Source organism: Euprymna scolopes, chromosome 23, assembly GCF_053919585.1.
Source record: "Euprymna scolopes isolate OS-2025 chromosome 23, ASM5391958v1, whole genome shotgun sequence".
In the NCBI taxonomy this organism is placed as follows: Eukaryota; Metazoa; Mollusca; class Cephalopoda; order Sepiida; family Sepiolidae; genus Euprymna; species Euprymna scolopes.
Genome location: NC_136504.1, coordinates 67,899,410 through 67,923,652, shown reverse-complemented (window position 1 = coordinate 67,923,652; position 24,243 = coordinate 67,899,410). Strand labels below are relative to the sequence as shown.

General features: G+C 33.7%; 1 protein-coding gene across 1 annotated transcript in view; it reads left to right on the top strand.

Annotated features, from left to right (window-relative positions):
• Positions 1-24,243, top strand: part of LOC145245979 (uncharacterized) — a 74,952-nt gene that overhangs the window by 39,845 nt on the left and 10,864 nt on the right. The window contains exon 2 of the mRNA XM_080107770.1: positions 22,702-23,024. Coding sequence (XP_079963896.1) covers positions 22,718-23,024 — 307 coding nt within the window. The 5' untranslated portion in view covers positions 22,702-22,717. The remainder of the gene's footprint in view (positions 1-22,701; positions 23,025-24,243) is intronic.

The window sequence follows — 24,243 nt, the reverse complement described above, 5'->3', positions numbered from 1 at the left end:
CCTGTTTCTCCCTAAAAATGAAATATTTTCTGGAAGGAATTAAATCAAATGAAATTTTATTCTTAACATCCTGCAATGATCCATAGGAAAAACTGACAAACCCAAATCAAACATTGACTTTTCTCTGAAGAAAGGTATTGTGGTAAAGAAACAGACTGAATAGCAGTTCGGCCCGGCGTTGCCCAGGTGTATGGAGGTGTATGCTGAGCAAAAAAAACAAAAAAAAAGTCAATTTTTTTTAGCTTTGACCCCTATTATGACCCCTTAACATTTGTTTTGGGCTCAAATCAAGTTATTAAGTTAGATCCATATCCAAGGAACCTATATCTAAAATTTCAAGTGTTATTTTATTTTTATTAGTATTGTTAATAAATCATATATTCTTTTTGTCATTGTTGTTTCTTTAGCAGATATACTGTGTTTATCAATATCTTCTCTAAAATCAACTTTTGGAATGAATGTTTTATTTCTATTTAAATTTGGAAAATTGTATCTGGCAATAATGCATATCCTTGTGCGACACTTCACAGCCATTTGTAACATCGGTTATATTCAAGTTTTTTAATTGCATCCACATAGTCCACTGTCTGCTGTTATTCTGCCACATTTAAGTTTGAAATAGTATTTTCGTCATTAAATGTGCAAATTTAATGGATGCATCATTAGAAAAGCATAAAAAGGGTTTATAGGATGCTTTTTATGTATCGTATGTGCGACTTCTTTTATATAGGTTTAAAAATCCTACCTTGCCCTGCAATATAATTTTAATTATAAAGTAATTTAAATAATTTTTCCTTTCTAAAATGACTGAATGACTTGCATAAGGTGAGAGAGTCTGCTGAGGAGAAAAAACTGACTGATAACTACAGCAAAAATTGCTGATTCATGTTTCCCATTTGTCAGATGACGTCATGACCTGATTTACTTTAAATAGTTGAAAAACTGACTAAATTTCATGTACGTCGCGTTAGGTCAGTTGGTTAGCGCATTGTTCATTATATAAACGTTTTGGGTTCGAATCGTGGTGTGAGATGTCTTTTCTTTTTTTTTTTTTCTTTCCCCCCCCCCCCCGATTTTTTTTAAATTTAAATATTGAACCAGTGTTATTTAAGCCATTTTACACGTAACTGTTGTTTTTCTGTTTTTTTTTTTGTTTTTTTTTACTTCGCTTATCCACCCCGACCACACACCCAAAAACACCCGGGTACCCACCGATTTTTTTTTTTTTTTTTTTTATTTTAATATCGAAACAGGCTTATTTAAGCCATTTTTCATGTGTTCGCTTTTCTGTTTTCAACATCGTTCGTTTGCCTTACTTTAGATTTTTTTTGTTTTTTTTTCAATGTTTCTTTTTTATTTAACACCACACACACCTCCAAACACCCGGGCAACGCTGGGTACCCCCGCTAGTCTATAAATATAAAAGCGAAAATGTGTGTATGTTTGTGTGTTTGTGTGTCCGCTAAAAACTTTCGACAGACAACGAAAATTCACAAACTCCGTATCATATCGAAGCTCCATCCTTCGCTCGAAAAATATCGAAAAATTGGCCAAAAGCGTTCATTTTTTTTCACCCCGAAATTGACAATTTTCGACAGGGGGCGGTCAACAAAAACGGTCCTCTCGCGACGACGACCGGTTCTACGCATGCGTCAGATGTCATGACCTGATTTACTTTAAATACTTGAAAAACTGAACAAATTTCAAGTACGTCGCGTTAGGTCAGTTGGTTAACGCGTTTGTTATCTAAACATTTTGGGTTCGAATCGTGGTGTGAGATGTCTTTTTTTTTTCTTTTTTTTTTTCGATTTTTTTTAAATTTAAATATTGAACCAGTGTTATTTAAGCCATTTTACACGTAACGGTCGTTTTTCTGTTTTTTTTTTGTTTTTTTTTTTACTTTGCTTATCCACCCCCGACCACACACCCAAAACACCCGGGTACCCACCAATTTTTTTTAAATTTTAATATCGAAACAGGCTTATTTAAGCCATTTCTTTTTTACATTTAACATCGTTCATTTGCCTTACGTTAGTTTTTTTGGGGGTGGGGGGGTCTGATGTTTTTATTAACTACCCCTCCCCACGACTTCCGTACGCGCACCTGTCAATTTGGTTCTTACTTAAATAAATTCAAACATCTTTCAGTAACTCATTCTGACTGACCGATTTTATTTTCAAACTTTGCCTCAGGACTTCGGGTTCGATCCTACCAACTTCCCCCCCAGTTTCTTTTGTATTTAACACCACACACACCTCCAAACACCCGGGCAATGCCGGGTACCCCCGCTAGTTATTCAATGAAATATGAAATATACTTAAAACTTAATTTAATGTATTGGAGGAGCTAACTGTTCTGTTCATACCAGACGTTTATAAATAGCAAAGATTTTTTTACTTAATTTTATGAATTAAAAAAAAATAAGAATAAAAATCATAATGGAGTTCAGATCTGGCAGAAATCCAGATATTTAATTTATTTCTTGACTCAAGGTCTGATGAAAAAAAAACAAAAAAACCATGTGCTAAGCAACAAAGAAGATAACTTCTAGTTGATGTTTGAAATAATTCTTCATGGTTAATCTAACATATCTTAGTCTACATCAATTAAGTTGGAGACAATCATTGTTAATAGGTGTCAGATAGCTGGCCCCTTTGAAATTTGAAATGTGTTTTTAGTCATTCGACCCAAATGTGCTTTACTACTTTTATTTCCTTTGTGGCAGTTTAAAATTATTCAGAGTAATTTTCTTGCACCATAATCAATCATTGATAACTGCTATGTGAACACGCACACATGCTTTATTAGTCTCCCCCCCCCCCCGAAAAAGGAGGGGTTGAACCTAGTAATTCACTCCCGTTTGTTTGTTAGCATTTTTCTCATTAACTACTCCTTGAATTTTTTGAAATTTGGCACAAACATTAGTCATGGTGAAAGTAAATTTTTGCCAGAACGGATTTTTCAGGATAACTCTGGTTGCCCCCTCCCTCCTCCCAGGGAGCATTATAGGAATAAAATTGCCCTCAAATCATTTATATTTTTTTTTTTTTTTTTTCGAAATTTTCTCAATAACCATGCCTTGGATTTTTTTTTTTTTTAATTTTGCACAAACATTAATCATGATGAAAGAAAATTTTTCACTCATGGAGGGGACCCCATATGCTTGGCTTATTCTGTCAAAAGTAACAGTTATTACTTTACGATTCTCAATTTTATGAATGGAATAATAAATGAGACTTGTTGATGTATTTCATATTCCTTCTATTTCTTCATTCCAAATTAACTCCTCAAAATAGTGTCCGTCCAAATTATTGGTTGAAGTATGCAAATTTGGGTAAAAATGCTGTAAGTGGATGAAGAGGAAAAAATGGCACAAAGGAAAAATATAGATGAAAAATCTTGAATACTATACATATAAAGGGAAACCATTAAAAAGTTTGTCAATTAAGGATAAATTATATCTCCATTAAAAAGTACCCCCTTCCCCCAAAAAATGAGATAATACTCTTAGGCGATTACATGTGAACACTCTGAAAAACAAAATTAAAAGTTAATTGTGTTGATTTTAAAGTTCCCTTGCTATCTAAAAGTTGAAACAAATATCTATTAACAATTATCAACGAATATTCATGCTTCCCTTTTGCCTTTCCTTGTCAAGATATGATCTCGGTCATAAATTGTTTCTGTCAACTATTTTCGCTATTTGGTATACCTTCTTTTATCCACTCTGACAGAGGTCTATTGTTCCTTTCGGTGGAACTTAAGATTTTTTGCATAGAAAGAGAATAGTAATGAGCTGCACAACCACCTATATAACCTGCAGGGAAACGGTCAGGTAGAATGACTAAATGCCGCCTTATAGAAAACAATGTCTGACATTCAAGTCACATTGGAAACGGTTTCTGCATGATGCCTTACATTCCATTTGTTCGTTATTATATACTGTCACTAATACTGCAACTCATAAGCAGATATTCCAGTACAGTCGGAAATCAACATCTGTCACCTCTCTTCCATGATGGCTTTTGAATCCAGGCTCGCTCCTGATGGAGCGTAACCTATGGTGGTCTAAATACAAACCATTTGTCGACGAAGTAGAGTTGCTAGAATGCAATACTCAATATGCCATGTTAGACTTCAACTGGAAAGAAGGAAACAGTGTTGCTGCTACAACTTGCCCCCAAACCACAAGATATGTCACCCAATGTTAATGACCGTTATCTCATCAGAAGCTCAATCTCCACAAACGGGTGCCTTATTTGAACCTGGTGTATTTGATGAACCTCGTGGAACTTCACATACTGATATAACGCCTGATAAAAACCTTTCAGAACTCATTCTTAAACGTGTCTATTCCTATCATCTAAGAAACAAATGCTTGAACGTTGTGTATCATTCCATAACCTCACCCTGAACACTTTCCACTCGGCACGAATGTCATTAACAACATTGTTTACAGTATGTAAACTTTTACCAGTTTCCTGTTTTTCTATTACAGCCTACATACCTGTGTTTCTTGATGAATAAAGCCTCAATTACAGGTTATCAGTCGCGTTCTGTATTCTTAATTATTACACCCATAACAGCCTTGACACAGATTTCATAAAAATATTTTTCATTTATCTTCATGCCTTTAAGCTTTTTCTAAATTTAAAATAATGTCCTAAAATTTCATGTCATCCCTGATAATGTTTGATGTTTTATACCTTTGAGAAAGGTTTCCTTTTTTAAATAGTATGTACTTCTGTGCGAGATCTTTAAATTGATACTATTTTGGAAAAAATAGATTGAGGTGTCATTTTCAGTCGGTGGTTCTACTGAAAAATTATTCTGTCTATATGAAGGAGTATAACATTTTTTTTATTACATTTTTTGCCATTATCGTCTGGGATAAAATTCAATGGTTCTTTTAGTCAATGAATGCTGCACATTTCATCAGCTAAATTAATAAGCTTTGATTCATCGAAATTATCAATTTAAAACAAATTTGGATTTATGTGAGCAGTTTACACTGATAGTTATTACAAATAAAAATAAGTTGTTTTGTGTCTTTCATCGATTAGTTGCATTATCTCTTCTACAATATTCTATATCATAAATCCCTGTCTTACAATGTTAACACCATCCTCTTTTAAATTTAGATGTTTTTATTTTTACATTCAAAAGCTTAATGCCCGGTTTTTCTAGTTATAGTACTTTTTGTTTTTACATTATATGGATATTTTCGTTTATGTGCTCTCCAATATGCCTGTCTTCTGACATTTTTCTGTCTCCTCGTTACTTAAATTCATTAAATTTCATTTCTCTTCACACCATAGAAAAAAGTTTTAAAGACTTCTTGCGACCCTTTTTAAAAAAAAAAAAACGTTACAATTAATAAACTGTTCATTATGTTCTCACCAACCGTTTTAACTGATGCTACAGCATTCTCAGCCGTTTATATAATCTGTAATGGTGTAATTTAGCTTCATTTTTAATGGTGTCTGTTCTGTGTACACTGCTACAATTCTTGACTTGCCATTTCCAATGTAATGGTTTCTTAATATTTCCATTGCAAGTCTTCCATCCTATTTTGCATCTCCTACCATGAATGCAAATACTTTAGTATGAGGCATCTTTGTTTACATTTATATTTCTCTTTAAGGCAATTTTTGTTAGCAATGATGTGATATAAATTATCAGGGATGTGAGCCCTCCATTTTATTTATATTTTAAAGCAATGATCTGGAAGGAAATGAAACACAAACTTGAAATTAATTGAAGGAAAAGTACGAAAGAACGTAGAATTTTCAGATTTATTTTTAGAACTAACGAAATAGATATATTCCTGCATTAACAATTGATTTTGCTCATTGCTGTTGCTTTCCTTCTAACAGTAAATGACAGCTGACACGCATGCATGCACATACATATCAAAACATTCTAAGACTGTACATATTTCATATTAAATGCAAAAAAAGTTCTTTTTTTTTTTTTTTTTTTTTTTTTTTTTTTTTTTTTCAGAAGCAATAAGTAAAACTTGAATACTTACTTACCCACACAGTTAATACAATAACTCAAACACTCTAAATAATTTTTTTTTTTTTTTTTTTTTTTTTACACGGTGGTCACCACTTATCAAGGCCCGGAAGCCACTCAGGGATAAGGGTTATTGCAAGTACAGTACGTTAGTGTGGAGATTTGATGAAGTGTCTACTTAAGGGGGTGGTTCATTAGGAATTTGTTAACGTTGGACTTGAAGACATCCAAGTTGTAGTCAGGTGGGAAGCAGGCAGACGGAACAGTTCCACAGGCGTGCAGTTCTAAGAAAGAAGCTTTGTTCATGGAATCCATGTTTTGATTTAGGCACAGATAAAGAGTGGGAAAAATTTTTCACAGTGGATTCAGCTAGACAGGTGTTTTTCGTGAAAGATTGGCGAGGGGGGACCAGAGATTGGAGTTCAGGCGAGCACCTGCCATGGAAATAACGATAAAACAAATATAGCCTCGCAACATCTCTTATGTAGGAGAGAGGTTGCAAGGTAGAGAAAAGGGCATCCCCCACTAAGCCACAAAGTCTATTTTGTACTCTGTCAAGGCAGAATAGGCTGTGTTTAGCAGCTCCTGCCCAGATATGGCAGCAGTATTCCATCCTTGGACGTACTTGGCTTTTATATAGATAGAGAATTGCATCAGTAGTGAGATATCTTCTGGGGCGGTAGAAAGATCCCACCATCTTTCCAGCGACCTTGGCAACAGACTTGATGTACGTGTTCCATTTCAGATCAGGAGTAAAGGTCAAACCCAGAAGCTTGTCAAAACATGGGGCTTCTCCTAGATGAGAGCCATCCATTTCAATTAGTTAGTTTCAGTTAGAAATTCTAACACTAACTACATCACGAACCATAAAACAAACACAGAAAACAATTTTTTTTTTTTTTTAAGACACCCACATCTAAAGCAGAAGAAATATATATACTACCCCATAATTGCAATGGGGTATGTTGGTCAGTCAACAAAAGCTTAAGGAAAAACTTGATGATATATGAAAAATAACAATTTCCTAAATGCACTAATCTCACATTACAATAGGATCATTCATTTAACTTTAAACAAGATATATTCATTAAATTTATTTCAAAGAAATCTTGGCAAAGACTTGAATCATCACTCAATAAATTTTAACACGATTAAACGATATAATGGCTCCAATTTATCTTTTAAATCAGCAAACTAATACTAAATAGAACTTGAATTTAGATGCAGGTTAGCTATTTTACAATACATTCTCAACAAAAACTTAACATATAAAATATATATTCATTCAACTTTATAAAATGTACCGCATAGTTTGAATTTTAACGTCGGTTTCATTTTGAAAATAACAATCAAAACCTTTTCGTGTTATATTTTCAAATTTTGACTTCTGTGTTTCTTGGAATCAGTTATCATAGAAAGTGTTATACAAAGACAAAAACGTTGACAGATATATCATTTTTGACTTTTGTTGATGTTTTTCAGAGATGTACGTAGTTAAACACATAACGCACGTACACATCCATAGATAATATGGCCTTTTTAGATAGAATAGATACTGCACTTTGATCCTAACCGAACTGGAGATGAATAATAGAAACTTGAATGTCAGGGGGTACATCGGCCAAAATTAAAAACTAAAAATAACTCCTTGTTCTAAAAGTTATAAATCAGTTTTATTCACATCATTAAATCATACAAATAGAAAAATAAGGTGTGTGTTGGGGGGGGGGTAACAGCTGCATGAGCTCTCCAACATAAATGAGACATTTGCTTAATTTCTACCATCACCCCTCTCCTTCATCGTTTCCATGATTTTTTTTTTTTTTTTTGTACTCGAAAAGATTACTATTATTTTGGTGTTTAGATAGATCAATTTCCATGGCTTATATTGATTCAGTAAATCATAGCAATAAGTTACTACAGTGGAAAGGCAACTACACAAAATGAAACCTTAGTTCCTGAAATGAAAAGCACACTAAAAAATGCTGAAATATTGCATTTTTTAAACTTTTTTGCATTGTATTTTTTGTTTTGTTTTTATCTTTTTCATCCGTGCAGACATTTTATTAGTTTTATGTATATCTTTTTAATTGTAAAAAATAAAACTCCACAATTTAAAATGTATACTGTACACATGACTTTTTACAATTTTTTTAAATAACTCCAGAAAACATTTTTTTTTTTTTTTTTAATAGCTTAAAACAAATTGTTTCGGATTATTTTTGGTCATAGTGTTTTTGTTTTGTTTTATATATATATATATATATATATATATATATATATATATATATATACACCTGAATTCTCGCACATTTACATTACCAGAGATTGATTACTCGCTGATAATAACTAGTGATGTTCCCTGGAGTCTGGGTAACAAGTCTCCCAAGATTTCCAGTATGCTTCACTGCTTGCAATAACCTTTACAAATGACTTTGCATTATCACATCAGCCACTTTCCCTTGATGTCTTGCTAGCAGTGACCATTGCTTTTCACTGGGATTTGAGTGCCAATAAAACTTCCTAAGGTCCCAATCCTCTTTGCACTCTATCCTCCTTGACTCTTCATAATAATTTTGTGATATCAACCAAAACTATCTTCATTATTTTTTTTTTTTTTCATCTGATCATGATGCCTAAGTCCTTCTTTGATTCAGCCTATGAATGATCTAGAGTACCTTATTAGCAATACTGCCCATGTGTTTATAACTTTAATTAGATTTCTACTGTATGATTTTGTTTCTAAGAGTTTCCTTGTTCTTTTCAGGTACTATTTTCCAATCTTTCATTTCTGTAGATTTGATGGTGTCTGCTTTCAGAATATCCAAATACCTGTCACCTTCACCAAACACTCTTCTCTTGGTTGAGCAATTTGGATGCCCTGTGATATTTCTAGTTTTTTCTTTTCATCTCCAGTAGTGCACACTTTTCCATTTCAGTGTCTTGGCTGAATATTCTAGTTGGGTTTATCAGCTTTTCCAGCTCTGTTTTTGCTTTTTGGAAACAGCTAAAGGTCATCCATATCTATGAAGTGGGTTTTTTTTTTTTTTATTACATAGGCATCACCACTTATCAAGGCCGATAGGCCACTCAAGGATAAGGGTTAAAGAGTGTACAGTAGTCAAAAGGACAATATAGTAATCGATAGTAATGGAAGTTCGGTAAATTTGTTAACTTAAGTGGAACGGCTCATCAGAAACTTGTTCACGTTAGACTTGAAGACAACCATATTATAGACAGCTGGAAAGTAGGAAAACGGAAGACAATTCCACAGGCGTGCAGCTCTAAGAAAGAAGCTTTGATCATGGAATCTATGTTTAGGTTTAGGCACAGATAAAGAGTGTGGAAAATTATTGATAATGTTTTCAGCTAGTCGAATGTTTTTTGTGAAAGTTTGGCGAGGGGGACCATAGATTGAAGCTCAGTCGAACACTTTCCATGAAAATAACGATAAAGCAAACTCGCAACGTCTCTTCTGTGAGATAGAGGTTGCAGCGAAGAGGAAAGGACATCTCCCACCAGGCCACGAAGTCTATTTTGAACCCTATCAAGGCAGGACAAGTCTTTTCTAGCAGCTCCTGACCATATGTGGCAACAGTATTCCATCCTTGGACGTATTTGGCTCTTATATAGATAGAGAAATGCATCAGCAGTGAGATATCTACTGGATCGATAGAAGGATCCGACCATTTTTCCAGCGGCCTTGGCAACAGATTTGATGTACATATTCCATTTAAGATCAGGAGTAAAGGTCAAGCCCAGAAGCCTGTCAAAACTTGAGGCCTCCCCAAAATGAGAGCCATTCATTTTAATGGTGCCAGATGAGGATCAGAATGTTGATGATGTAAAGATAGAAGCTTGGTTTTAGATGCATTAAAAGTAACCAGCCACTCCTTTCCCCATTGTACAACGTGATCAAGATCAGAGGAGAGAGAATCGGAGAGAACTTGGTCGTTTACTGTCTTAGATGTGCTACCATAGATGGTAGTGTCGTCAGCAAAAATGTCTACAAATGATGTAAGGATGTGATTTGGAAGATCATTAATGTAGATCAGGAAAAGAGTTGGGCCCAGGATGGACCCCTGAGGGGCTCCAGCATTTATACTGTGAGCTTCTGATTTTTGCCTATCAACTACTATTATGAACCTATCAGAGAGAAATGATTTAATAATTAAGACATTTCCAGCTATACCATAGCTGGAGATCTTGTGAAGTAAACCTTTATGCCATACCCTATCAAAGGCCTTTGATATATCAAGAGCAATTGCCCTAGAAAGGTTGCCTCTGTCGAGAGATTCGCTAATCCTATGAGATATAACTGTAAGCACATCTGCTGTAGATCTAGCAGAACGGAAACCATATTGTGTGTAACTAAGGTTATTTTTGCTGAGATGGTTGATTACTTCTCTATTTAACAGATTTCAGCAACTTACTCATGACGCACAGGAGACTTATTGGCCTGTATTGAGAGGGGGATGAGCGATCACCTGAATTCTTAAATACAGGGCATACTGATGAGATTTTCCAGGGTGATGGGAAGCAATTCTCCTTAAGACAATGTTTAAACAGTTTTGTAAGTATGGGCGCTAGTTCTGGTTGAAGTTTTTTTGAGTACTATAATTGGAATACCGTCAGGGCCAGTTGCTTTACTGAAATCAAGGTTTTTGATTAGCTTGGCAACATCACGTACAGATATATGTATATCACATAGCGTGTTTTCTGATACAGGAGGAAATATTGGCGGCCTTGGTCCCAAAGGGTAAAATTAGCTGCAAAGTTCTTGGCAAGGAGTTTGGCTTTGTCTGATGCTGACGAGATTACCTCAGGTCCATTGATGATAGTTGGGATAGAGCACACGCTTTTTTTGAAGACTTTTAAGGGGAGACAATTCAAAGCGTTAAAGTTTCGCTAACGTATTAGTAAAACAAAAAAACACACACACATACACTAAATGAACAGTAACCTACCTATCTATCTATCTATCTATATATATATATATATATATATATATATATATATATATATATATATATATAGGCAAAATGTGTGTGACCATTTCGTGTATGTCTTCAAAAGGCTTTTCTCGCACACGGTTCCGGGGTCGTTACGATCGCTTACAACTGTTTATATGGGTCCTAAATAATATGTACGATTTGGGAAAGCGCGTTGCATCTAGATTTATTTACGTCAACTTTTACAAAATTATTGCTATTTTGGCTTCTCGCGTGTTGATGAGACTTTTTCGTATAAAAAGCGAAACTAATTCAAAGTTAACAAGTCCTCGGCATTGCGCCGGGAAATGTCCAGAAGCAATCAGCTTGGATCAATGTTGTACATCAAACAATTGCTATTCAATCTGGACAATTGGGAGCTGGTTTCCCTCTCCCCAACATCTGTTGGAGAAAAATACAGTCAAATTTGGGTAAACAACTTCTATTTGACCTTCTTAATTAGGTCAAATGGAAGCAGCAGAGTTAACTTTTATTGCGCACGCCTGTTTTTATAGTGAAATAAATAAATTCAAACCTGTGTATGGTGGATGTCGCGGTGGCCTAATGGTTAACGTCGCTCGTTTTTTTTTTTTTTTTTTTTTTTTTTTTTTTTTTTTCACACATTAATTTCCAACTCAAGGGTACAGGTTCGATTCTCATACTCACCTACCAAAACATTTTTTTAAATTATTTAACCCCCCCCTCCCCCGGAGTTTTGATTTACCTCAAGACACCCGAGCATCGCCGGGTACCCCCCGCTAGTATATATATATATATATATATATATATATATATATATATATAAGCGAAAATGTGTGTGTGTATGTATGTATGTATGTTCACTTTTTGTGTATGTCTGCAAAAGGCTTTTTTCCGGCAGGTTCTCGAGGCTGTCGCTCATTCTTAAAACTTTTTATATCACGTCGAAATCATAATATCTATGAGTTAACAACGGGGGTCGCCTGTCTATTTAATTTGCCCGACTTTGAAAAGCTAAATATTCTACATTTTTGGATCGCTGCGTGTGAATTCGTTTTTTTCGTATAATAAAAGCAAAACTAATTCGGAGGCATCATTGTTCCGGTTGCGATCGCCAGGAACGTCCAAAAGCAATCAGCTTTGATCAATGCAGAGTTTCTCCTTATATCAGACAATTGCTATTACATTTGGACAATCCCCTTTAAAAGAGGAGCTGGGGAAACCAAAACTGCCTCGCATTGAAACAAAGTAAACAAACCCCAAAAACTACCCCGCAGTATATAAAAAAAACTGCCATGTCATCCTAACGCTCCCGCCATGACCTCATTAAGCGGCCACCTGACAATCAAACCTCTTTGACTTGACTCGCTTTTTAACTCTTAATGCTTATCAATTTCTCTCCCCTCGCGGCTGAGATGGTTAGGTGGTTGGCTTTTTTTTTTTCCTTTCGTTTTCACCTTCGCATCAAGGCTCAACCCTACCTTCCTACTAAAACTTTTTTTTTTTCTTTTACACCTCCAAACACCCGGCCAACGTTTTTTTTTTTTAACATGCACACCTCCAAACACCCGGTCAACGCCGGGTACCCTCCACTAGTATATATATATATATATATATATATATATATATATATATAAGCCAAAATGTGTGTGTGTGTGTGTGTGTGTGAGTGTGTTTGTATATCTCGCAAAAACTTTCGACAGAGGCCACGGATTTTCGCCAGATAGGTATCATTTTCAAGCTCTAACCTTCACACGACAAATATCGAAAAATTGGCCAAAAACATTCATTCCTTCATCCTCAATGGCTCGCTTTTTTACAGGAAGGGGTGGGGGAAAAAAAATTGTCTCTTCATGACAACATGGCTTCTATGCATGCGTCAACACACATAAAAGACTACCTTGAATTCGTTTAAATATTATAAAAACTGACCTACATTCGCTCACGCATCCATGGCACCATGGATTAAGTGACAGTGTCGTTATCTTAAGATTGCAGGATCAATCCGAGTTATCAAATATATATATATTTTTTTTTTAAACTTTTAATATTGAAACAAAGCTATTTATACCATTTTTTTTTTGTCTATCCGATTTTTTTAAAGAAGTTTTACATCCGTTTGCTGTTTTTGTTTTGTTTTTGTTTTTTCCGATTCTTTTTTTTACATTTAAACGGTTATTACTTCTCTTCTTCTTTACCCCCCCCCACTATACATACACTTCCAAACACCCGGTCAACGTCGGGTGCCCCCGCTAGTCTATATATATAAAAGCCAAAATGTGGTTGTGTGTGTTTGTATGTCTCACAAAAACTTTCGACAGAGGCGACAGATTTTGTACAGGGAGGGATAGCAAAAAAATGTTCCCTCATGACAAGATAGCTTCTACGCATATGCAAATGATGTCAGAACTTGAATTCTTTTAAATATTAAAAAAAAAAAACGACCCAATTTTGTCAACGTCCTCGTAGCTCAGTTGATTAAAGCGCGGCGTCATAAGTTCAAATCATGATGTGAGATGCCTTTCTTTTTTTTCTCTCAATTTTTAAATTTTAATATTGAAACAGGCTTATTTATGCCATTTTTCACGGTTGCTGTTTTATTTATTTATTTTTATTTTTTTTTTTTCGGATTTTTTTCAGAAGCTTTAACATCGTTCGTTTTGCATCACGTTCGTTTTTTTGTTTTTATTCCATCACTATCACTTTCGCGTTTTCTTTTTGTTTTTCCGATTTTAAGAAATTTTAACATCGTTTTTGTTTTGTTTTTGCATTACGTTTGTTTTTTTTTTTTGGGGGGGGGGGGGTCGATTTTTTAAGAAGTTTTACCATATTCTTTTGTTTTGATTTACCCACCCCCCTGCCCGAGCACACACACCTCTAAACACCCCGGGCAACGCTGGGTACCCCCCGCTAGTCTATAATATGTATCTCACCTGTCTGTTTAAATGTATGTATGTATGTGTGTCTACCTAAAACTTTCAACATAGGCGACGGATCCTCACGGGATCGGTATCATCTTGAAGCTCCGTTCGAGCGACAAATATCAAAGAATTGGCTAAAAACATTAATTCCTTCACCCTCAACTAGGCACTTTTCTATGAGGGATCGCTTTTTTTGCCGATATTTTCGGAAGTCATCTCTTTTTGATTGTCTAGCCTTAATTTAAACCTTCACCACTTCCAGTTTGGCGATGGGCGCAACAGCAAAGACGTTACGTTTTTTTTGTTTTTTCACATTCTTTTTTCTCCTTCGCGGTACAGGTTCAAGCTTGCTGCCTTCTACCACTTTTTTTATTTTTTTTCTCTTGCTCAACACACCTCCAAACACCCAGGCAACGCTGGGCATCAATGCTAGTGTATCATAAAGCAAAATAGCTCATTTTAATTGAATTATGGAACCGAAACTTCCTGCATTATTTTTATACAAATTTAAAAAAGTTTTTTTACAACACCCATTTATGACAAAAAAATCTTGTGAAAGACGAATATATTATTTCAAAAAGACACCATTTAAATGCTTTGTTTTGTTTGTTTTTTTATTTGGCTTTTTGAAACTACTTTTTTGGAATAAATGTAACCCATAGAAAAACTAATAAAAAAAATTTAAATAAATACTATCTCACAAAAATTTTAATTTAAATTAAACGAACGAGTCTAATCATAACTTCCTTTTCGTTTGCAATGTTTTAACTTTTTGTTAAATGCAAAATATTTCGGTAAAAAAAAAGTTAATTTTATTTATTTTATTAGTCAGAATAACAAAGATTTAGATTAAAAAATAATTGTGTACGTAAAGTGTCCAGTAGCGACCATTTGTTGGCCATAAAGTAAAAACACTAAAAACTTGTTCAGATAGGTTATTGGAATTTTTGTACCAATAGTGCATCCCGCTGTTTACATTTATATTTTTATTCTGGTTCTTATATTTGATTTTCTGTATTTCGTATCCTTTATGATTCTTAGTTTCGTATATTTTGGGTTCGTACGAAACTCCCTTTAATTTAAAGAAAAGAGCAATGCTAGCTCCTTGATGACGTCACGAGCCCAGCGCGAAATTAAGCCTCTTTTTGGTTCCGGCAACGAGGATATTGGACATGGTTTCATTGCCCGGTGCTGTTATTTTGACAAGCCTCCTTCGAAGAAGAATGCCCAGCAAGAATACCCGAACTTCTAAGGACTTATTTATGTGGCTACGGTTTGCACGTAAATGGAAGGAGAGAAATTTTAAAAGGACTTTAAAATGAGAAAAAAAGAAAAAGGCACATGCCTGACGCCATCAATTTGTGAGTACGTTCCTAAAATTTATTGCTTATGAGAGATTAGGAACTACTATTTGAATTATATTGTATTCGTTCATGGATACGACATCTTCAATATAAGAACCAGCGATTTTTTTTTTTTTTTTTTTTTTTTTTTTCATTATATGTTGTTACCTTGGCGTTCTTTATTTTTGAATTTAATGCCTGGAAAGGGAAAAATTTGCAACCAACGTAATTGTAAATAAAATCTCTTTGTTTTGAAACAAGACCATTATATTTTATTCTTTATCCCCCCCCCTTTTATTTCATGCTTTTATTTTTTTTTGCAGGCTAGTTATTTTCACGTCGAATTTATCTGAAAGAGGATAAATTTCCGACAAGGTAGAAGAGTAACTTATCTGGCCTTTGATAACATTTATTTGTTATATGTTTGCTTCTTTTTCTTTTTCTTTTTTACCACTTCTTCGTACGTAATAAATAATCGGATGAAAAAAGATTTACAATGAAAAAAAAAAGTCGATTTTATATATTTGCTATTTTTATTCAAATTCCAGTTGTTAAATGAACGATTCTCTTTCAATAGCAGGAACATGTTTCGTTTCATATGCCCGACGTTTCATATTTCACAATTTTGATTTACCAGGTGATTTCGGCCATTATTTTTTTTATTTTTTTTTTATTTTATTTTTTTTTTTTTCGAACGCTCTCGGTTATAACTTTAAAAAGTAACATTCTTTCAAATAAATAAATAATCATAAATTAATAATTATTAATTAAATGTGTGATCATATTAAATTTTTTAAAACAAGTCCTGTATATATTTAAAATTTAAAAAAAAAAAAAAAAAAAAGTATTTTTTAAAGTTATTTATTTTTGATAAAGACATTCTGCTTATTTAAACCTGTTTACATATTGTTTGCATAGTAGCATAACTTACCTTGAGGAATATGACGGTTTGTCGTGGTTTAGTTCGTTTTAAAGTCTTTTCAATAAATGGTTAAGATAAGGATAAAAAGATACTTTCATATTTTATAGAAACTATCTTAACATTGGGAGGAGAGATTTGTTAACTATTCTGTACCTTCACCTAAAATTTAATAAACGAAAAATACCATAAAATTGAATTTAACTTGAACATCCTAGATAGTCTTTAAACTGCAGAAGTACTATTTAAAAAGTGTAAGTCTCGTACAAGAGAGGAGTACACGTACACATGAGAAATGATCATGTGATTTTATTAATAAACTAGCAAGGATGCCCGGCATTGCGTTTGAACACACCTGATATACTGTAAGAATTTTCTTCCCACCTGTTTTAGCTCCAAGACAGTGGCAAAAAATTAACAATTACAAGTTTGACACAAATTTTATTTGTTCTTCGTTGAAAAAAGAAATGCCTATTTTTGCCTCTGAGCAGAGCTGGTAACAGCATTTATCTTCAGCAGGAACTGGAATTTGGGTTCAGAACTGTTTGAAGATCAGATTAATTACAGCCGTTTGAAGGGGTTGGTATGATGCCTTCTGATAATGGATTCAATTTTCAACTAGTTTACATCAGCATGTTCATTTGAAGGAATTGTCATTAAAGACAGGTCAATAATTTTGACCTTAAAAAGTCTCTGGGGAAACGTATACAATAATAACTTAGCCTAATCATTAAGGCTTAAAAAATAGTCTCAAGGAGACGAGGGGTAGAGGCGCCCAAATGCCTCATATCCAGAGAGAGTTGAGTTCCATGTTTCTTCTACGGCTGCTGTATCAGGAACTGAAAGAAAAGGTATACAAAAACCTGCCAAGCTCATCACTTAGTGATTAAAATCTCGACCAATCTGATTAGTCTTAACAAAGGTAATGGGTGGCCAATCAGCCAATGAGGGGCTTGCTTATAATTGTAGAATTTCTCACAATACTTAGTATATTGAGTCGACACTGCTTGGGAATCTTTACTTTCATTTTTGTCTCTTCTCTTTTTTAAACTATACAACATTTTTGCAATATAATTTTTGAATGTAATATTGAAGTTGTGTAAAAAAGATTTTAAAAAAAAACTCTAAATTTAGTTTTCAATGAAACAAAAAGTTGGTTTTTAACCCCTTCAGCCATAAGACCCTTTTAAAAGGCATAAAAATATAAATTGTAAACCTATTTTGAATTTTTAATATCCTATGAAAATCTATAAAAATTAATATTTTGGTACTGGTACAATTATACGTACCTCTCAAATAACGAAGAGATTTTTGTAGAATGTACAAAATTCAATTTTTAAACCAAATGCATTATAAAATATTTATGATGAAACTTATAATTTAGTGCGTTATTTTTTTTGACTAAGTTGATAGCAGAATCCAGTTTGTTCTTTACGTGATTGAAATAGAACTTAGCTGACTAAATTCAAAGTCCAGTTTAACAATATTCAAAGATTGACCTAGCTATGTTGACTGGCAGTTTCAGAATAAAGACCACATAGTTTTTCTGGGGTTTTTGTCTATTATAATTTACACACACGCACATTTTTGTGTTCCTCTTTAAATGTGCCTCTGTTAACAGGTGAGCTGTGTTTTGCTGAATTAAGTTTGAAGAAATGCATTCATAAATATTTTTTGGGTCCCCCCCCCCCCATTTATCGGAGAGGAACCTATGTTTTCAGTGGCGTCCGTGCTTCCGTGTGTCGGTTAGTCCGGATGATTGTCCATTATTTTTTTCTAAAATTTTGCCACAAATTTTATTTCATTAAATAGATGTGCACAGTAAAAAAAATTATTTTGTAAAAATTCTCGTTGCGTCCCGAGGGCCTCAAGAGGCCAAAAATGACACGTTTTTGCTCCATAACTTTTGATCCATCCATTAGATTTTTCTGAAACTTGGCCAAAATGTGGAGCCCATTGTTCCTAATATAAATCTAGTATGGGTGACCCTGGCAAAATTCTGGTTTGTGTTCCCGGGGACTTTCAGTGCTGAAACGCCTCCTTTCGTGGCTCTTTTTTCATATTTCTCAACAAAAACTTGATATGTCTGACTATATAGTGATTTTTTTATGGTGGTCGACTCAAATATACATGTGTTAAGGTCTGAAATTGCACCATTATCCATTTACTCTGGGATTTGGCGTCCACAGGGTCTCAAAAGAGGTCAAAAGTGGCCAAAATGACACTTTTTGCCCCATAGCGTTTGATCCGTTCATTAGATTTTCCTGAAATTTTGCCAGAATGTGGAGGCCATTATTCTTAATATAAATCCAGTATGGGTGACTATGGCAAAATCTGGTTCACATCCTTCTGAGACTTTTAGCGCTAATAAAAACACTTTTTTGGAGCTCTTTTTTCTTATTACTCCAAAACTTGATATGTATGTTTATATAGTGGTTTTCCATGGTACTGAATTCAAATATACATGTCTTACGTTATTTACGTTTTGAAACCGAAGTAAGCTTTATTTATATCGACTTTAGCAAATAATTAAAAATAAATAAATCAATTTCCAATAATATTCCTAAACAAAAATCAATTACTAACAAAGCTAATTATTAAAATATATTTTCTTTAATGCAATATGTAAATTAGGCAACTACTCAACTACTTTAGTGTAGATTTCCTTTGAATAAATAGTATATATAAAAATTATGAAATAAAACTAACAGTGTAAAAGTCAGTTTCAATATGAAAATTTTGTGAAACTATTTTTTTAATATGAAATTGTGAACAGACAGAAAGGAATACGATTTTATTAGATTTGTCCTCTGAAACCAAAATATCGAAAGTTTGGAGGGGGGGGTGCAGGAAGTTTTTCAAAACGCTAGAATTGATGCTTAAACAAAGTTTGATCATAAAAAAAATCTTTGATACTTAAGTAATAAAAGAAACGCTGTTATTTAAATGTTTATACTATATATTTAAAACACAAAATAAATTTTTGCTTGGTTTTGTTTCCTCCCCTCTATGTCTTTCCCATACTCTAAAAATACATTTGCTCGTAATTATGTTTATGTATTTTTTTTTTTTTTTTTTTTTTTTTTATCTCGGTCCTCTGGCAAATATTTTTTTTCCCCATAGGATTTTGACGCTCTTTTAATATGCTGTTACTCTTTTGTTCCTTTCTCCACATTAAAAAATGACCCCGGTGTCTAACTTTGCCCTCGTGGGGAGGCATTGTAAACACATACTCTTAATATTATCCGTTACTAACATTAACAAGTCAACATTAGGGACAGTGGATTCTAATTTGAAACTTGCGTTTTGTTTTTTCCAAAAAAATTTTTCTGAAATTTTTTAGAAACCAGAAATATATTATATTCTCGTTTATTTTTTTTTTCCCTCCCCCCAATATTATTCCTTTTTCTACTGAATTTGGCATAGAAAAAGAAAGTTAAGAAGTTACTTTCTGATTGGCACCTTTAAAGACTTTAAAATTACTTTCAACTATTTGTAATATAAAAATATTAAAAATGGCCCACATATTTTTATTATCATGATTTATTTAAGCAAAGTTTAAAGCAGAAGTCAGGTTCTTTGCTAGAATAGTGGTGCCATCGAAAAATACTCTTTTGGGAATTAGTTTTTGGACTTTCCATTTTTGACTAACTTCTTTAAGGGAAGACAATTCAAGAAGACCCGATCTGAAAGTTTTGCGTAACTTTTAGTTAAAAAACAAAACAAATGCAGGTATTTCTGCAGTTTAAATCCCATTTTCCTGGCAAATGATGAAAACCACCAGATTATACTGAGTGAGCAAAAAGAGACGCGAACAGACGGCAAAAAATTGGAAATAAAAAAGAAAGGAAGGAAATAGTTTCATTGTACTTCAAAGAAAAGTGAAAGAACGGAATGGGTATCATTACGTTTCAAGCAAAAAGTCTTGTGACAAGGAAGGAAAATGAACACTTCCGGTCTGGAATTATAAGTTTCTGGAAACGGTCCTCGTGTTTTCTCAGAAAAGCCAGCTGCTGGGTACAGAGGAGATACACAAAATGTTGGCAAAAGTGTATCTTGAAACAACAAAACATAATTGATAGTTTCGGCCGGAGGTGCAGTAATGGTCAATAGATACTGGACCTCCTTGCACTATGGCACTTTTTTCCAGAGGTCCCATCTCCAGCTACCTATAATTATAAGATTAATATATTTGTGGGCATATGAAACAACTACACACAAAAACCTAGTGCAATATCGGATTGGATCACACTTTCACTGACTGGAAACAGTTTTCAAAGACAATTAGTGAAAATTTAGTTTTGCTAAATTGGCAAAAGATTTTCAGTTTTAAGAAAATATTTACCTCCTTTTGTTACAATTAGAACACTCCGGTTTCTTTTTGCGAAACTTAATTTTCACTAATAGTCTTCAAAAACTATTTTCATTAATAATGTGAGATATTTCTTCTCGCCCAATTTTGCTCCAAGACAGTGGCAAAAAATTAAAAATACAACACAAATTTTCGTTCTTCGTTGCAAAAAGCAAAAATTTAATTAGGTCAAAGGAAATTAAGTTCCGCACTTAATTTTAACTGCAGGGTAGTTCTTTTGGGTTTGTTTTTTACCCAACTTTATCTGGTTTTGTTTCCACAACACGTTGGGGAAAACCAGTTCCCCTTTATTAGGGGAGTGTCCAAATGAAAGCAATTGTCTGATATGACTGTTTTCACAGATATTGATCAAACATCCATTGCTTTCTGGACGCTCCTGGCCCATAGGCCGAGAACTGTGCCTTAGTTTCACATCAGTTTTTCTTTTGTACAAAAAAGCCCAAGCAACACGTGAGAAGCCGAAATAGCAATAATTTTGTAAAAGTTGACGTAAATAAATCTAGATGCGCGTTTGCAATTTGTACATATTATGATCTACACGGTATATAAGAAGTTCTAAGCGATAGTAACCCCCCCCCCCAAAAAAAGCTTTTGCTGGACATGCAAAAACTCATGTTTTGCCTTTTTTATATTTATATATATATATATATATATATATATATATATATATATATATATATATATATATATATATATATATATTACTGTGACATGACAATTAATTCACTTGAAATTCAATGTTTCAATTTTTGAATTTCACTACAATAAGAAGAACCAATAATCTTTTGTTCTTTTGTTTTTTATTTTACGTAGAAGATATAATTTTGTAATAGTTTAGAAATTGAAAACATATTGTACCATAATTTCTTTTTTTGACATTGTAGAGAACAAATGCTTTCTAATAATTTCTAATTTATAGTTTTTCGACTAAATATAACCAGTTAATTTATTTTATTAAAAAGGTGTTTCTTTGTTTTTACTTGTTTTACTTATGTCATTTAATGTTTCATTAAGTTAAATGAAATTTTAATTACCTGATTTTCAAATAAAATTCTTTAAATATCAGCCAATATGCTTTAGTTTTAACAGGGCCGCTGCAAGGAAGGTCGGCTCTCTCTACCATGCTAGAAAACTACTAACACCCGAAAGTATCCTGTACCTCTATAAGGCAACCATTCGCCCATGTATGGAGTATTGCTGTCATATTTGGGTTGGTGCATCGGCTACTAGTCTCTTGCTCCTTGACAAGGTTCAAAAGAGTCGCAAATCTGATAGGCCCTGAACTGGCATCTAAGCTTCAGCCTCTGTCCCATCAACGAAACGTTGCATCCCTCTGCCTGTTCTACAAGTATTTTAATGGTGAATGCTCTGACGAACTGCAAGCACTTGTGCCCCCACGACGTGAACACCCTTGACAGACCCAACAGGCTGCAAAATCCCACCCCCACACTGTCGAGATCCCTAGATGTAAAAGATCTTTCTACTCCAGTAGTTTCTTCCCCAGAACCGCTAGACTTTGGAATTCCATTCCAGGTCCCTGCTTCCCCAACTGTACTGATGTGCAGAAGTTCAAGTGCAACGTGAACCAACATCTTGCTGCCCAAATCCATACATAGTACCCCAGTAGTTGTTGCCCCTGATTGTAGCCCCCTACACCAAAGTGGCAATGTGCCTTGTTTGGGGTGAAAATGTAATAAAAAAAAAAAATTTTTTTTTTAAATAAATAAAAAATTTTGTTTTAAACAATGGAGTTTTCAGATAAAAAACAATGATTTCAACTGATTTTTTTTGTCAATTCTAATAAGTTATAATCGTAGCTTCCAAATTATGCAGTTAAAATTACCCAAATATTACTGAATTATTAAAGAAAACAGCTTTAATTGTGTTAGCAAGTAAAAAAAATTGTCGCCATCTTGTTTTAAACCAAAACGAAAAATTACCACCCTTTTGAATTCTCTTGTGTTTTACAATCGTTTTCTTTAATAAATAATTTTCTACCTTTATCGAGTTTCGTAATTTTTGGACATAATCATCTTACAAATACAAGGAATACGTAGATACTGAGTCTGGAAACTTATTGAAGGCACCTTGTATATATCAGCTTAATGCTTTGAAAATTTTGTAAAAATAAAACACAAAATTATTTTTGCTTTTGCAGAAGCATCCGATTCACAATGGGTGGAGTCGTGAGTACAGGTGACGACAACGATGAACTGGTTGACAATTTAGTGAACGGCAACTACATCAGTACTCCATTGATCGAGAAGGTATTTCGTGCTGTTGACAGGGCCAATTACTATCTACCCGAACACCGTGACAATGCTTATAAAGATGTTGCCTGGAAACATGGACACTTACACTTGTCGGCACCTTGTATCTATTCTGAGGTTATGGAATCTCTCAAACTGGAACCAGGGCTCTCGTTTCTAAATCTTGGAAGTGGTACTGGTTACCTTAGTACCATGGCTGGTCTCATTCTAGGTTTGTTCAACTTGCATTTTTATTCCATTATTACCTATAATACCTGTCTATCTGACTTTCCCAGATTTTCCATTTCTACATGTTGAGTGTTATGATGTAATGGGTAGCGTGAGTACACATGCGGCATATAGACTTGAAAATAACGTTGGAAATTGGCGTGTTCGTTCTGTTTGTAATCCATTTATTATGTATCCCTACTGGTTGTATTTTATGTTGAATAAAACCTTTTTACTCATTTAAAAAGATCTTCATTTTTATTACAGACTGTACTAGAAAAAATGGTTTTACTTTAAATTGCTATAAAAAATAATTGCTTTTAAATCTGTAAAAGCAACTAACATTTATGGATAATTAGTTTGAATTCAAATTTTAAGATCCCTTAAGAAAGGTTTTAATTTTTACATAAACTAGAAGTTGAGTGATGTATTCCAAGTGAAACCTGGATAATGAGTTGAGAGAAATGTGTTCTCTTCTATTTTTAATCCAGAAAAATCTAGATTTCAATTTATATTGTTAGAGCATCTCATGGATGTGAGTAGTCTGCTTCTTTTTTTTTCTTTTTTCATTCTTTTCTATTTTTTTTTTTTCTTTTTTAATAAGAAATAAGAAAACTGATTTCTGCCAAATCACTAAAGCCTTACTTTTATTTTTGCACTATTTGATTGAATTTTATTTGCTTTTATCTTTTTCTGTCTTGCTTTCCTTGTTTTCCTGTTCTCTTTGAAAACTGAAAATATTAATCGTTCTGTGAAGGTGAATATTTCAAATAATTCATGAAAGGAGTAGAAAAGTTGGCTAACATTTGTTTTATCAAAGCATGACATCCTGTCTCTTTCCCTTACACTCGGTATCCTCCTTAATTTTCATCTTTTTAGTTTAGAGTTGCTTAGGAAAAAAAACAACACTCTATAGGGATGTGGGGATTTGGTCATTCTCAACTGAAAAGTATCATGAAGGCTCAAATTTTTAAAGTGAACACTTACTTTGAAGTTGTAACTTTCAGGATGTTTGCAAAAATTTTGGCAAGTTTAGCTTCGATCCTTCAAATCTGTTAAGTGGCCTTCTTTTTTCTTTTTTTTTTTTTTTCTTTTTTTTTTTTTCTTTTTTTTTTCTTAGTTCCCTTCAACGTTGGTGAGGGGAGGGTTGTTGATATTGATTTCTTTTGCAGGAAGTTGAAATGTTCAATTTTATCCATGACAGTTATTTGAGCATTATTGAG